At 56.4% G+C, this 15,166-nt stretch overlaps 1 protein-coding gene across 3 annotated transcripts; it reads left to right on the top strand.

The window, feature by feature from the left end:
• The first annotated feature begins 4,747 nt into the window (after positions 1 to 4,747).
• TOR4A (torsin family 4 member A) lies at positions 4,748 to 14,936 on the top strand. Of its 3 annotated transcripts, XM_051807963.1 has the most exons (3): positions 7,129 to 7,422; positions 11,608 to 11,842; positions 11,876 to 14,936. In XM_051807963.1, the coding sequence occupies exons 1-3, from the start codon at positions 7,249 to 7,251 to the stop codon at positions 13,231 to 13,233; spliced, it is 1,767 nt and encodes a 588-aa protein (XP_051663923.1). In that variant the 5' UTR covers positions 7,129 to 7,248; the 3' UTR covers positions 13,234 to 14,936. The 3 variants fall into 3 exon arrangements, with proteins under 3 accessions (XP_051663924.1, XP_051663923.1, XP_051663922.1); XM_051807964.1 differs by lacking the exon at positions 7,129 to 7,422 and adding an exon at positions 4,748 to 4,862 and having other exon boundaries at positions 11,608 to 14,936; XM_051807962.1 differs by having other exon boundaries at positions 11,608 to 14,936.
• The last annotated feature ends 230 nt before the right edge of the window (positions 14,937 to 15,166 follow it).

Below are 15,166 nucleotides of genomic sequence, written 5' to 3'. Positions count from 1 at the left end.
CGGTGCCAATTCTTTGCTTTCCTCTTGGCATCAGCCAAAGGCAGGCAGGAAACTCCCCAGTCTGCTGGGCACCAGCTCCCTTTCCTTGGGTCTCCATCTGCAGCCCCAGGAGGTTTTGGGAGGGGGCTGTTGGCCCCAGCTGCTGTCTGGGGCTCTGTGTGTGGCTAAAGCAGTGTCTTGCAGCCGGGTGTGATGAGCAAGACCCTGCCCAAAAGCAAGTGTTGGTGCTGTCTCCTCTGGCTGAGGGAGTGAGGACAACTCCAGGATCCCCTTGTCTGGGACTCTTAAATTGTGTGGAATAGTTTTATTGTGGGATGAAGAATGCTTCAGAGGGATGAGATGGAGCAGTTCTTCAGGGCAAGCTGGTCAGTCCTGGAGAAAAGTAAGTGGCTTATCCAGGCACTGGCAGGATTGCTCTGCCATGGCACGGATACCTGTGTGTCTCCCAGCACCACGGAGCTGCCCTGGGGCACATCCTCCTGGTGAGCTTCAGAGTTGCACCACTGAGACTCACGAGGCAGTTGGATGGGATAATCCCTGAGCTCCTGGTTAAACATCCTGCCCCCCACCCGGGTATGGAGCTGTGGGTTTCAGGACTGTATTCCAACCCCACTCTGTAGTGTTGGGGCTTCCTCAATCCTGAGTTTTGCTCATCAGGAGGAATGTGCTGGAGAAATCTGGCTTTTACTAAAAATCTGCTTTCTGTGAAGCCAGCAATGAGTTTCCACAGCCCAAGGAGTCTGTCCTCTCCCGTGCTGAATCTTCTGTCCCAGCCTGTGGGCGCTGCAGCAGCTGGAACTGAGATACCACAGTGAAAACAAGGGAGCAACCTGTGAGCCTGGCCTTGCATCCAGGGACTTGTGGAATGTAGAATCAGCCTGTATTTAGCCTTCAACCTTGTTTTTTGGTGCCTAAAGGCCCACAGGTCCCACCCTGTGGACACCCTTCCTGCAGCCACAGGCAGGGGGGTACAGCACTTCTCTGCCCCTTGGGCATGTTGGTGTTTTCTCCTACGTGGGGATCAGCTGTTTTTGTTCCCTGGTGGCACTTTGGCCCAGGCTGGTGGGGGGATGGCACTGGGAACTCTGCCATGTTCTGTTGTGAAGGTTTGTGCTGAAGGAGATCTGGTAACAACTGAATAAACCCCGGTCTGTGAACAGGGGGGATGTAACTCCCAGAAAGATAAAGAGCAGGGAAGGGATGGACATCCATGCTGAGGAGCCCCACGGGCCCTGGTAGGACACTGGATGTCATTTGAGGTTGGGTGGGGTGTCCAGGACACATCACTGGCCCCATCATCGCTGTGCCCAGCCTGGGATGGGGCTGGGTCATCCCTGGGACACACATTTTGGGGACCACATGTGGAACCACAGCTGCTTTAACCCCAGGCAGCTCCTGCTGCAGGTCCTGGTGGGCTTTCCCTTGCAGAAAACACCTCATGGGGACTTCACATTCCCTCAGGCTCCTCATGCCCTCGCTCAGCTCTTGCTCAGACCCTCACCCACCACTGAATAAACCCCAGCAGCCACAAGTGCCCGGGCTCCATCCGAACTCACCTGCCCTGGCAGGGCAGGAGGGAAGGAGAACGGGCAGAGAGCCCCAGGCCTGACCCCTTCTCTGATGTGCTGCAGGTGCAGAGCCCCAGGGCTGCATTTCACACGTTGTTTTACTTCCCTCTGTCATGAAAGAACACTGTTTGAGCCCATGGCAGCACCTGGCAGGGCCGGCAGCGCGGGTCAGCGGGGTCAGTGTCTGGCAGCCCGGGGTGTGCCAGCCCACGTCTCACTCCCTGCTTGGTCACTGCCCAGAGAGTGTCTGGACAGGCTGTGGCTGCGACAGGGTGGGGAAACAGCTCTTTTTGATCCTTGGAGATCAAAGAAACTCCAGTTTGGAGCAGGGCTGCTGCAGCAGGGCTGTCCCCAGAGCTGGGGCCGGCTGTGAGGGAGGTGGCTGTGGGTGACTCAGGGCCTTGGCTGTGTCTGTTTTGCTTATGGATGCAAAAATACTGACTGATTTACGTGTGGGTGCAGGTGGATTTGTTGCTCCTGCAGTGCTTCCTCACCCCCAGGGGGTGTGGAGTGGTGTGTCCTTGCTGTGCCCCATCCCAGCAGCGTTCCAGCCCTGGCCATGCTGTGGAAGGGCACGGGATGAGCCTCATTCCTGCCCTGGCTTTTCCCAGCTGCCCTGATGGGATGGATCCATGGGGTGTGACGAGTTGGTCCATCCTGAGCCAGGGGATGAGCATTGCCACAGCTGAAGGGACCTAGAGTCTCCTCTCCCCACGGGAGGTCCCGGTACGGCGGAGCCAGAGCCACCAGCTGAGCTGCAGTGTGGTCGTTTCAAAGTGTTACAACAGGAAAAACTCTGCTTTAATGTCTGCTTTGGCTTTTATGGAATGTCAAAGTCTTAAAATTAATTGAAACAAGCTGGAAATGTGATTTTTTTTCAGCCTGATAGAGGAAGCTGGGGGGAAAAAAAAAAGGGCTTTGGGCTCTTCTTTCTGCTGTTTGCTGTGCAGTTGTGTTGCTCCAGGCTGGAGCTGTGTCTGCTGGTTGAGGCAAAGCCCTGTCCCACGTCCCTTGCCTTCACAAATCTCTCCCCCTTTAGAAGGAAGAACTAAAAAACATTTATAGCTAAAAAATGCACGTAAAGTCATAGAATCACAGACTCACAGAATGGCTTGGGTTGGAAGGGACATTAAGGATCATCCAGTGCCACCCTCTGCCATGGGCAGGGACACCTTCCACCAGCCCAGGTTGCTCCAAGCTGCCCTTTAACACTTCTTCACTCAGCTGCTTGGAGATGGCTCCAGTTCCTCTGGGGTGTTTACAGATGTCCTTGGTGACCAATGCAAACCCTTCTGTGCATCCTGTTTCACATGGGAAGGTGTTACTGTGGTTTTCTCTGATGATCACTCATGAAATGAGTCTACATAGATGGCACTGGGAGATTGTCCCCCTGCTGTTATTGTCCCACTGCTGCAGGCACTTGCTGCTCTCCAATACTTTTGAAATTATTTCCCAAATTTCCCAGGTTTTTTCCCCTGATGTACCACTTCCTTTTTCCGAAGTGAAAAGCAGTGTGAGCCCACAACTTCCCGGTGCTGGTCCCTGCCCTCTCTCACTGCCACCCTCGTGCTGGGCCTGGATGGTGCCTCATGGCACGGCCATGACCTTCCCCTTGGCCCCACTGTGTCTGGCACGTGAGGGGCTGAACCTGCCAATCCCATTTTTCTTAGTTTTTACCTCTTTTTTTGTTGTTTTAGTGAGGTGGGGATGGAGCTCAGCCGGAGGAGAAAGAAGCAGCAGCTTTAACTTGGGTTTTAGGAGCCACCATCTGACTCAGCGCCCCTTGAACGGCTTGAAAAGAAGAAATAAGATAAAAATGCTCTCACAAAGAGCACTCGGCCTCATTTACCTTGGTCTATTTATAAACTGTTTAGAAGGGCCACGATAACCCAAGCAGGATGCGGTGTCCCTGCAGGGGACATTCCCCGGCCCACGGATAAACTGTTTGGGTTATTTCAGATATGTTAAAGCAGGGGCTGCTTGTGGAGGCTGGAAATTTTTGCTAAGGGTGAGATTGGGAAGAGTGAGGGGTCCAGCAACAGCCCTGGGACTGCATCTTGCCCAGAGAATTGCTGGATTTCCACAATTCAAAAGGGCTGACGGCGTGGAGGGGCCCTGGGGGAGCGAGGGGCTGCAGCAGCAGCAGTTCAGGGCAGATCCACCCAAGGTGGGTGATTTAAAACGAGAGAAACCCACCCTCCAGCCCAAGCCATTGCTAATGTGTCCGTGGAGCTGGTGGGTCACACTGCAGAAGGGCAGCTCCATGCTTGGGAAAAGGACCTTTGGCTCTGGGAATGACCCTGCAAGGCTGGATCCTGCACCTCTGCCAGGGGCTGCTGACCCCGTCTGCATGGGCAGTCCCACACCAGGGGATCTGCTGCTCACCATGGATCAGATTATTTTATCATATACTTTTAGTTCTTCCCTTTTGGGGGCTGCAGGGCCTCTCAGGGGTTTCTGTATCCTCGCCCCATTTCCCCTTCTCCATCTGCAGCCTCTCCCTTTTACTTTTGGGACTCCCTGCCCTCTCCAGGCTTTGCATCCATAGGCTGTGTTTCTGATCTCTACATCCATTTTCCTGACAGCTTTGCAGCTGCTTTTAGCTTCTTTATTGACAGATTTCCTCTTTTTTGCAGAGGTTTTTCCCGACAAGACCAGTGCTGCAGGTGTGGGAACTACTGTTTGTCCTGGAGCTGCTGGGACTCACCCTGGACCCATTCTGGGCACCCACAGTCCCCTCAAAGGGACCTGCTGGCTCTGGGATGTTCATCCCTATAATTCTGGCTTCCTGGAGTGCAGAAGGGTGTTTGCCCCCAAATGCAGCTGCTGCTACTCAGCCCTGGAAGTGTTCAGGCTGAACAAGTCACATGCCAAAAAATGGAGAAAAATCCTATAAGTGTCCTATAGGTCTGTGCCCAGCAGCACGAGGCCGTGTGGCTGCCCAAACTCTGGTGATGCCTCTTGGTGGGTACCAAACCAGGGGATGTCCATCACCTGGGGGGTGCCCAAACCAGTGGGTACCAGTCAGAGACTGGTACCAAAATCTCAGCTCAGAGCTGCCATCTCTCTGTCGCCAGGAGTTCCTTGCCCCGTGTCCCCCGGGTGCCCCCGGCGGGGCAGAGCCCTGGCAGAGGCTGTGTTTGCACAGGATTTGCATCCGTGGCCGCAGGAAGGGCCGTGGCCCCGCGGCTCGTCCCCATCCCGGCCCGGCGCCGTTTCCTCCCTTCGTGGGGCCCCGACGGGGGGGTCGGTCCAGGCTCGGCACCATCGGGGACACGGGGAACAGGTCCCGCGGTGAGTGGGGGACTGGGGCTGGGGGGAGAGAGGGCTGATCCCGCTGCACCCCTGCAGAGACCCCTCTGCCACCCCCGCTCTGCCCACACATGGCCCCCCAAAGCACTGCCCCCCGACTGCACTGCCCTCAATGCCCACATGTGCCCCTCCCTTTGCACAGCTCCCCCCAGGCACACAGCCCTCTCTGTTGTAGGGGGGACTCCCCAGTGTGCTGCCCCTCATACACTGCCCCAGCAGCCCCCACCCCACTGCAGTGCCCCCCACTGCAGCACCCCCAGCTGCACTGCCCCTGTGCCTGTGTGTGCCCCCCATGTCCCCTCCCCATGGCACAGCAGCTTCCCACACACTCTGGGGTGCTGGAGGTCCCCAAAGCCCCGTGGGGGGGACAAAGGACAAGGCAATATTTTGGCTGGGAATGTGAGCAGGGGCTGTTTTCCACCATCCTGCCCCCCGACAGGGCATGCTGGGGAGACATCCCCCCATGGGACACCTCTTGGTGCCAGCCCTGCCCCTGCCCTCCCCAGGTGCTCCCTGGATGTTTTGGCAGCCACTCCAGACTGAGCTGGTGATTTTGGAGCCCGGTTGGCATTGACACCAGGACAGTGTCCCCAGCCCTGCATCACCCCATCACCCCACAGCTCTGCTGGGCCCTGGGTCAGGCACAGCCTGGCAGTGGCTGTGCTGCCCCTCCAGATCCTTGTCCCCATGTGCCATCGAGCTCCCCCAGCACTGTGGGGGTCCCAGGGTGCTCAGTCCCACGTCCCTGTTGTCACCAGGAGCTCCTCACCCTCTGCTCCAGCCCTGGCCCCAGCAGTGCTCTCTGTTCCCAGCTCAGGAGGGGTTCAGCACCCCCATTTCCTGGGCAGGGTGCACATCCCTCATGGGCACTTCCAACCCTGCTTCCACCCTCCCTGGGTTTCCTGCTGCATTTTGGAGGCTTCCTGCCCCCTCAACAGGGCGCTGGAAGGGGATCAAGCTCCTTCCCAGTTACAGGAAGACAGTTTTTTCTGGGCTGTTGAGGTTCACTGACAGCCCTCAAGAGCGGGTGGCAGCTTCTTGCTCCTCTAATTTTGCTTCTTTTAGAGTTTCTTTGGGGGGCATTGTGTTTTGGGGGTTTTTTTTCAAATGGTTTTCAACCATGCTGCTCAGAGGAAGCTCTTCCTTCTCAAAAACCTGAACTAGCCAGAAAAGCATCTTTCTTCATGGCTGCTCCCAAAACTTCCTCCTGAAGGGACCTCTGCTCGGGGTCAGCCCTGCCGTGTTCCCCGATCCCCAGGGCAGCTCCCAGACACTTTGTGCCAGTGGCTTTGCTCCAGCTGAGCTCCTGCACCTTCATGACACAGAAATCCCCACATCTGCAAGGATTTGTTAGGCAAATCCCCACTGGCCCCAGCAGAGGCACATCCAGCTGCCTGGCATGGGGCTGGAGAGACTTTGTGAGTCCAGGCTGGGGAGACCCTGCTTGGAGCATCCCCTTACCCAGCCAGGTTGGGATCTGTGCCCTGATGCTCCAAAACATCCCAAATCCATTTTTCTCCCCCCTCGTTTTTGGTCTTGTGCAGCTGGAGGGAGCAGGTGCCAGCTGAAGGGTTATTCAAAAACAGGAGCTTGAAATGCCAGCAAGAGACTGCTTTGGGCTGCTCTGGCTTGACCAAATAAATGGGCTTGTTTTGGGGGAAAAAAGCCTTGGCCGGGTTGTGCAAGCGCAGGTGAGAGGTGGGAGCTTCCAGGGCGTGTTTGTTAGGGCTAAAAGAAAGGTGAGTGCAGGTGGAGGCGAGGAGGAGCCTTTGCACCGCTGGGTACAGAAACACCGCCGCTGCTCCCTTCTCTCTGAGTGCGGCCGATGGACGAAGTGGTTTTCCCCGGGGAGTTTTTGTGCCCACACCAGAACTCGGTCCCACAGCAGCCGTGCAGCCCGGCCCGGGCTGTCCCCGCGTCCCCACATCCCTGTGCTGCAGGGCCGGGGCTGCCAAGGGGCCAAACCCCTCCGTGGGGTCGGGGGCCCGGGGGGCAGGAGCAGGACCTGCCCAGGGACAGACCAACCGACCGCTCCGGACTCGCTGGTTTTTTCCAGACTCGCTGTTTTTACAGACTCACTCCTTTCCCCCATATTCCCTCTGTGTTCTGCTCTCCCCGTTTTCCCGCTGCCGAGGTCTCTCCCCCCGATGACCTCCCTCGGCAGCGTCACCGCTCTGACCTTTTCGGTGACGGGCTCCTGGCTCATGACTAATGACACCCCGGAGGGTGGGGATGTTTTGCCCACACTCTGGGCTCTCGGGGCGGTGAGGGCGATGAGCTCATCCCGCTGTTCGGACCCGCGTTCCTTCGCACCGTGTGACGGGGTCTGAGGGACGGCGGCGAGAAGGAACCGGCCAGCAGCCATCCCATGGCACGGGGAGAAGGAAGTGCTGCTGTGGGCCACTCCTCCTCACATTTCCTCTCTGGGGACGCTTTTCTGCCGATGAGAGCAGGGCCAGAGCAGCCGCCGGCCCCTGCGAGGCCGCAGGCTCCGCCGGGCGGACGGAGGGGAGCGACCGTGACCGGCCCCGACGGAGCCGCTGTGGGTAACTGCGCTGGGTTCGGCTCCCCGCCCTGCTCCCCACCCCTCGGGGGCTCACCGGGGCACCCCCCGGCCCCTTCGAGCCCCATCTCCCCGGCACTGCCTTCTGCGCGTCCCCGGTGACTCCTTTCCACCAAAACCCGCCCCAGTTTTGGGGGGATGCTCCTGCTCCCGATTGTTTTAGGATGCTTCGGGCGCTCTCCCTCCGCTTGCTGCCCTTCCCGTTGGTCTTGGCTTTGCTGCCCTTCCCGTCGGTCTCGGCAAAAATTAGGGCTGGGAAGGGGGCCGGCGGGGTTCGGTGGTGAACGGGCTGTTGGGGGAGCGCAGGGAGGAGGGTTTATGTCGCCTTGGTTGTCTCCCTGGGCTGTTTTTGGGGAGGGTGGACGCCTGCACACCCCCAGCTGCAGCCCTGAACCGAACCACGTTGCTCAGCTTGTTCCCAGACGGGGCCCCCGGGGCCCTGCTGGCCTTTGCCAGCATCCCGGATTTCTGCTCCCAGCCACTGATCCCTGCGATCCACAGCTGCCTCTACAAGGGGCTCTTTTGTTCTACCTTACCCCTGGAAATGCTCATTTTTGGATGGAGGGGCTCGGATCCCACCTGGGGGCAGGGGGGTGTCAATCTTTAGGCTTTTCCAGCTGTTCCCTTTTCCCAGCAACTTTGCTAACCCAAGGAGCCTAGACAGGGGTGCAGCTCCCCCTCCTCCAGTGCCATCCTCTGGATTCAGCAGCACTTTAACCAGGGATATGTTTCCCCAGCTGCCAACAGAGCACTTCCCACCGTCGGTGCCGGGGGCTGCCCCATCCCGCCCCCCTCCCTCTGCCTCCGGCTGCCCACACAGGCTCCTCTGTTGTGGAAACCTTGTTTTGGAGGAGCAGGGTGACACACGAATGCAAACACTGGGGGAAGAGCTAAAGGAGGAAAGCTGGAGGCTCTTCAGAAGCGTTTCCAAGTGCAAGTTCTCCTGCAGTGTCCGGGCTTGGCACGGAGCAGTGACTAATGGTGTTTACACGAGCACTGGGATGCTGCAGACTGAATTCCCAGGTTCTCTTTCCTATGCTTTTCACCAAACAGTAAATTAAGCTGCCCAGAGTGCACTGCTGAAGGCTGGCACAGCCTCCTGCCCCGGCCCTGATCCGACACTGAGCGTGCAGGGGCTGCTCTTAGAAAATTCCAGTCCTATGCAAATATCAGCAGGTATTGGGGACTGAGTCATGGCATTAACAGGGTTATTATATGCATGACTGGACAGATTCCTTACTGAGGATGGGATTTTGTCTTTCTACCCTGCCTTGCTTGGCTCGTCTGGAGGGTTGGGCATCCTGTGCTGGTGGTGGGATGGATGTGCTGTTTGGGCTCTTGGCTTTTGGGTAAGAGGGTCTTGAGCATCTCCTGGCTAAATCAGCTCTCAGTCCTCACTGCTTCCCATCAGCCTTGCAGGAGTTTCAGGCTCTCTGCATGGACATGGCAGTGGGAGCATCTGCTCTGGGTGTGAGGAGTGAAATCACTTCATGCTTCAGCTGGGGCTGCATCCAGCACCATCCATGGGGAGTGCTTGGGGTGTCCCATGTTTCCCTGCCAGGAGAAGCCTTCCAGGACTGAAAGGGAGCCTATGACCAAATTTTCAGCAGGGTCTGTTGTGATAGGACAGGGGGTGATGGTTTTAAACTAAAAGAAGGTGGATTTAGATTAGATATAAGGAAGTTTTTTACAGTGAGGGTGGGGAGGCCCTGGCACAGGTTGCCCAGAGAAGCTGTGGCTGCCCCATCCCTGGAAGTGTCCAAGGCCAGGCTGGACAGGGCTTGGAGCAGCCTGGGCTGGTGGAAGGTGTCCCTGCCCATAGCAGGGGGATTGGAATGAGATGAGCTTTAAGGTCCCTTCCAACCCAAACTTTTCCATGATTCTATGTTCTTTCTGCTCCCTAAAATTTTTCCTGTAAGTTTCCACAGCCTCCCCCTGGCATTTAACCAGCTCCCTCTACACCTGCACGTGTTTGGGGCTGAGAAAGCTTCCCCCTGTGTTTGTGTGGATGTGTGGCAGGGCCCAGAGGGTTGTCTCAATCCCAGGCTGAGCTCTGCAGTGTCCCAGCTCCCTGGGGACCAGTGCTGGTCTGTGCCACAGGGGCTGCTCCCCAGCTGCTCTGGGGACAGCCATCCATTTGGGGACCCTCAGGCCCTGTGTGAGCAAGGCAAAGTGTGCAGGATGGAGAGGAGCAAGGGTGTGATGGCAGCGTGGAGGACAGCCCAGGGCTCCCAGTGGTATCCTGGGTGATGGTTGCATCCTGTTCTCCTTCCTGGTGCTGCCTCAGGGCCTCCTCTGGATCCCGTCTGGCTGGTTTTGCCTTTGCACACCAGATCCTGCACAGGGTCAGGAATTAGGTCAGCAATTAGCACTCAGGGTTAATTGCTACACAGCAGTGGCAGGTCCAGCGATGAGCGCTGGACTCACCTGGCTGGGCTCACCCAGCCACTGGCACACGGTCCTGAGACCCACCTGTCCCTGGAGTGGGGGTGAAGGCTTCACTCGCACGTCCCAGCATTTCAGAGGAGCCAGGAAAGGTGCAGGGTGAAGCCAGGAGGCTCTGGGAGTGTTTCCTGGTGCCTGTGGCTCCTGGGTGCCCTCGGGCTCGGAGCGTGCGGCGTCAGCCTCAGCCTCGCGCGGGGGAAGCAGAACCTTCTCTGGAGCGTGACTTGGTGCAGGTTGGTGACTTCCTGCTGAGCTGAAACGAGTTAATAAGAAACCCTCTGGGACCTCCTCCTCCCCAGAGACGTGGTGCTTTGGCAGGGTCGATTTTTCTGGGTGGGTGATGAAAGCAGCTTTTCCCGCCCTGCCCGCGCCGGTTTCCTGCTCTCGTCACCGCAGCAAACCATCCCTTGCGTCAGTGCTGCTGCGGTCCAGAGGTGGAGGAAAAGCACCCTCCCACTGTGACACAGCTTCTGCCACCACCAGCTTCGTGCCAGGCAGGCACGGAGCCCTGCCTGGTGCTGCAGCACGTGGGGGTGGTTGTGTGTGGGGTCCTGTGCCGCCTGGCTGCAGCTGGGGCTGGAGGGCTGTGTTCTCCTGGAGGATTCCCCCAATGTCTCTGTGCTTCTTGTCATCACACCCCGCTGCTGGAGCCTCTCCTGTTCCTCCTTCTTTGCCAGCTGAGGTTTGCCCATGTGTTCTTCATGCAGAGGGGTATTCCCAGGGTGATCATGTCCCTGCACTCTCCTGGGCAGCTCTGGGGTCTCCTGTGGGAGGGACACAGAGGCTGCTGCGTGTCCAGGGGTGGGAGTGTGTGGGCACATGGGGTAGGGTTGGGCTGGGGGGGATCAGGGTCACAGAATCATTAAGGTTGGAAAAGACCTCTGAGATCATGGAGTCCAACCTGTGACCCAACCCCACTTTGTCACCCAGCCCATGGCACTGATGCCACATCCAGGCTCTGCTCAAACCCCTCCAGGGACAGGGACTCCACCCCCTCCCTGTGGGGCAGCCCTGCTCCTCTCCCCACAGCCATGTGCTGCTGACAGGCTTTGTCACATCCATATTGGTTCCCTGCAGCCTCTCTGAGCCCTTCCCACCCAGGGGCAGCTCTCCCTGCTGGCAGGGCTGGTGCTGCTTGGCATACCCATTGGAACAGCTGGGAAAAATCCTCCCCCTGGGAGATGCTGTGCCACCACAGCCAGCATGGCAAGAGTCTTTCCACAGGCTTACTCCCACACCCTGAGAGGTCTCTATGGGTGTACAAGTGACTGTTCCCTAGAGGGGTGGGGGTGTGTGCTGGCACAGGGGTGTGGCTTTGTGTCTGCCTTAAATTTAGCAGGTGTAGGGAAAGAGGACTGGGCGGCTCTGGTTCAGAGCATGGGTCAGTCTGTCCTGCTGTCCTGCCTCTTCCTCACAGTGGAGCCTCTGGCCTTGGCCTCAGCCAGCTCTGACCTTTCCTTCTGCACTTGAAGGCAGGGTTGGTTTTGTATTATGCATTTGCATTTATTTATACTGAATTTCATCTGTGGTTTTGCACATCTAGACTACCTTCCAGAAAGTTAGCTTAGGTCTGAAAGTCTCTCTCTGCCACCTTGCCACTGCTGATTGCTACAGGTAATTGTTCTGTCCATTAGAAAGTGGGTTATCTGTCTAATTTCAGTCATTGGTCACTTCCTGATCTGACAAAGATGGATCTTATATTGTTCTTTTTCTTTTTAGAGAGATGATGTGAATGGGCTGCAAGAACCTGACGAGATGGATGGAGAGCTGCCCTGTGCTGAGGTGGATGGAGCAGTGTCCTCTGCCACAGCAGCTGATCTGGGAGGGGAGATGCCCTGTGGGGAGAGTTGTACTGAAGGAGAAGTGTCCAGTGCCCAGAGAGATGCAGGAGAGATGACCAGCACAAAAGAAGAAGAAGCTTGTGCTGAGGGCAGTGTGGAAGGAGAAACTCCTGGCACTGACAGCGACAGGGAAGGAGAGAATCCAGGCACTGATAGTGATGGGGAAGGGGAGATGCCCTGTGCTGAAAGTGATGCAAAGGAAGAGGCATCTTGCTCTGAGAGCGATGGGGAAGAAGTACCAGAACCTGGAATCCCTGCTGCTTCAAGGAAAATATCTTCTCTTTCCTCTCCCCTGCGGGCGATCATCCGCCTGCGGCAGCGCTACCGCCTGCAGAAGAAAAGCCGCCTGCACTTGGAGCTCCCTCGGGAGAAGCCTGCGGAGTTTGTCCACACGAGGCTGCTCCAAAGGCAGCTCTCCCTGAACAGAACTGGCCTGTATGGCCCTTCCATGTCCCTCTTTAACCAGACAGGCTTTGAAAGCTCCCAGTACTTCACCTTCGACACGTCGGTGGAGCAGCACGCGATGAAAAAGTGTCGGCGGAAGAAGAGCCGAAGGAAATCTAGGATGGTCCTCTATCCAGACAAAACAAAAAGGTACCTTCCAACAGAGCAGAAGAGCAAGGCAAAACGCTGCCTCTTCTTGCTCATGGCCATCATGTTCTTCCAGATTCTCAATGCAATAGAGAACCTGGATGATAACCTCCAAAAATACGACCTGGATGGTTTGGAGAAAACAATGCACCGGGAAGTATTTGGGCAGAAGGTCGCTGTGGAAAGCATTATGGAATTACTGAAAGACTATCTGGCTACCCACATCCACAACAAGCCTCTAGTCATCTCTTTAAACGGCCCGACAGGAGTGGGGAAGAGTCACGTTGGCTGGCTGCTGGCCAAACATTTTCGTTCCGTCATGGCCAGTGACTTTGTGCTGCAGTACTTTGTAATGCACCACTGCCCCAGCGGGGGGGATCCTCTGATGTGTGAAATAGATCTGTCAGAGAAGATTTCTGACATCGTTACAAGAGCTGAAATAGAGGAGAAGACGCCACTGTTTATTCTGGACGAGGTGGAACTCATGTCTCCGGTCCTGCTGGATACTCTCGGCCGATTCTTCGAACCCAATCAAACCAACGAGTTCCTCAATGCCATCTACATTTTAATCAGCAACATAGGAGGTGGTGAAATAACCAAGTTCCTTATCCAGAACGACTCCGCAGAGCTCCTGCGTCAGCGCCGGGGAGCTGAAGAGCTGGTGAGGATCATCCAGCCGGTACTGAGCGATGTCCACCCCCTCTGGAAGTCTGCAGACATCGTCCCGTTTGTTCTGCTGGAGAAGACTCACGTCATAAACTGCTTCCTAGAGCAGATGAGGAGGGAAGGGCTGTACCCCGACCAGAAGCACCTTGAACATTTGGCGAATCAGCTCAGTTACTACTCGACAGGGGACAAGCAGTACTCCAGGACAGGCTGCAAGCAGGTTGTGGCCAAAGTCAACCTCCAGTAGGGATTTGCTGCAGAGAGACCAAGCCCTGCTCTCAGGATTGGCCACACTGTGGGTTTATGGAGGGGTATGTTACATCAGGCTGTGGTCAAGGTGTCCTTTCTCAGCCCTGCACCGACTGTCCCAGTCAAGGTGGAGGGATGGCAGCCCAGACAACCCTGTTCTCCTCCTCAGGCTTCACTTGTTCCTGATGTTCCGTGAATAAGGAAGGGCAAGAAAGCCCAAACCACCTCCCAGTAACTGTGAGATGCTTTGTTCCTCACGTTCTCGTTGGGATACTTGTCATTAGGGAGTTGTGAGGTGGCACCAAAAGCTGCAGGACCTAAAGAGGAAGATGAAACAATTCCTGGGTCGCTGCCCCTGCAGAACACGTCACCTCACATGTCTCACTCCCTCCCAGGCTCACAGTCACCAGCTCTTTGCTGTTCTTGGTCCTGGCTGGTGTGTGCAGAGCAGAGGCAGGGCTGGACACCTGGGGGAACTGAGAGAATTTGTGGCTCCTGCTCCCCCAAATCATGGGCAGCCAGAGCTCTGCTTTCCGCACCTCCTACGTGACCACATCCTCGGGAGAGCGCTTTTTGGATCTGCTCCTGGGCTGTTGCTCTTCTGAGCTCATACCTGAGCTCACCTTTGGCACCTGCAGTGAGTTTTCTGCCCTGCAGGCCTGTTTGGGCTCGCCTTGGAGCCTGCTGGGCTGTGCCAGCCAGTGCAGGAGTAACCTCCAGATTGTTTCAGGTCTGGTGGTGACAACTCGTCCCCAGAGCTCTTCTGCTTTTTGCTCTGGGCCCACGTCACTGTGCTCGTTATCTGGAAAGCCCAGAATAGCAACTGATGTATATTAAGCAACACACACTGGAAAAGACAGTTTGGGCTGCCTGGGCCTGTGCAGGGGGAATGCTGGGCTTGTTCCCAGTCCTGTGAGGCCAAGAGGAGGCTCTTTGCCAGCAAGACCCAGGTGAGAATTCAGCCTGGGAGCACCTCGGGAAGAGCACATGTCCATGTTTTGAGCAGGCAAACTGAGCAGGTATTTATGACATTGTTCTTTTCAGGTTTTGGTTTTGTGCAAGGTTTCTACAATTTGCTGTGAATTCCCACATAGGTAACCCCGTGGATGTTTGCACTGGGTGTTTGATTCACCTCTTGCTAATTGTTGGTCTCCAAAGACTCCGTCACAAACCCCTGCTTCCAGAGCTGTTGTCAGGAATAAACCCAAACTATCCTGAATAAAACAATTCAAAGTGCATTTCCTTTATTGGACTGAAATGTGGTTTTCCTCTCAAATTTCTCTGGCACTGCCATGCCTGTGCTTCCCGGTGGCTTGGACTGGGGGCAAGAGCTACAGCTTTGCTGCAGGTTTTTTGCAGGTCACCTCGAGGTGCTCCTGGTGAGCCCAGTCCCAAACCCACACAGGGCAGCACAATCCCACAGCCACAATCTGGGCACTCCACAGCTCCTCCATCTAAGCCACCTCCTAAATTCAAGTGTCCTCAAAAACCAATGGGTGTGAGCTGGTTTTCGTAGCTTAGAGAGATTTTACTACCAGGACAGTTCAGATGTTTTTATCCTGGATAAGACACAACTCAGGAACCAGGATTCTCCTCTTCCAGCTGGGAGAGGGACAGATGTTAGTTCTGGTTTTTCAGCCAAGGTCTCTTGTTTCTAAACACCCACCCCTGGGGTGTTTAGCTGTGCCAGAAGTCCCTGGGTGCCTCTGCACCAACCATCACGCCCTGAGAAAGGGGAGGGTGACTTCAAGTGGAGCTGAGCATCTGCAGAGCTTGTTTCCAACCCTCTAAGACTCACCTGCCCTAAACCAGGGGGCCCAGCCCTCCCCTGAGTGAGCTGCCTGAGTTTTGCTGAGGCACCACAGCCCATGGCTTTGTACCCACCAGGAGCTGCACGCTGGGTCACCATGAGCAGCTCAGCACCCTTGGGT

The sequence above is a fragment of the Manacus candei genome, unplaced genomic scaffold, assembly GCF_025592945.1.
Source record: "Manacus candei isolate 608988 ecotype Guabito, Panama unplaced genomic scaffold, ASM2559294v1 h1tg000071l, whole genome shotgun sequence".
NCBI lineage: Eukaryota > Metazoa > Chordata > Aves > Passeriformes > Pipridae > Manacus > Manacus candei.
This window is presented reverse-complemented; position numbering and strand designations above follow the sequence as displayed.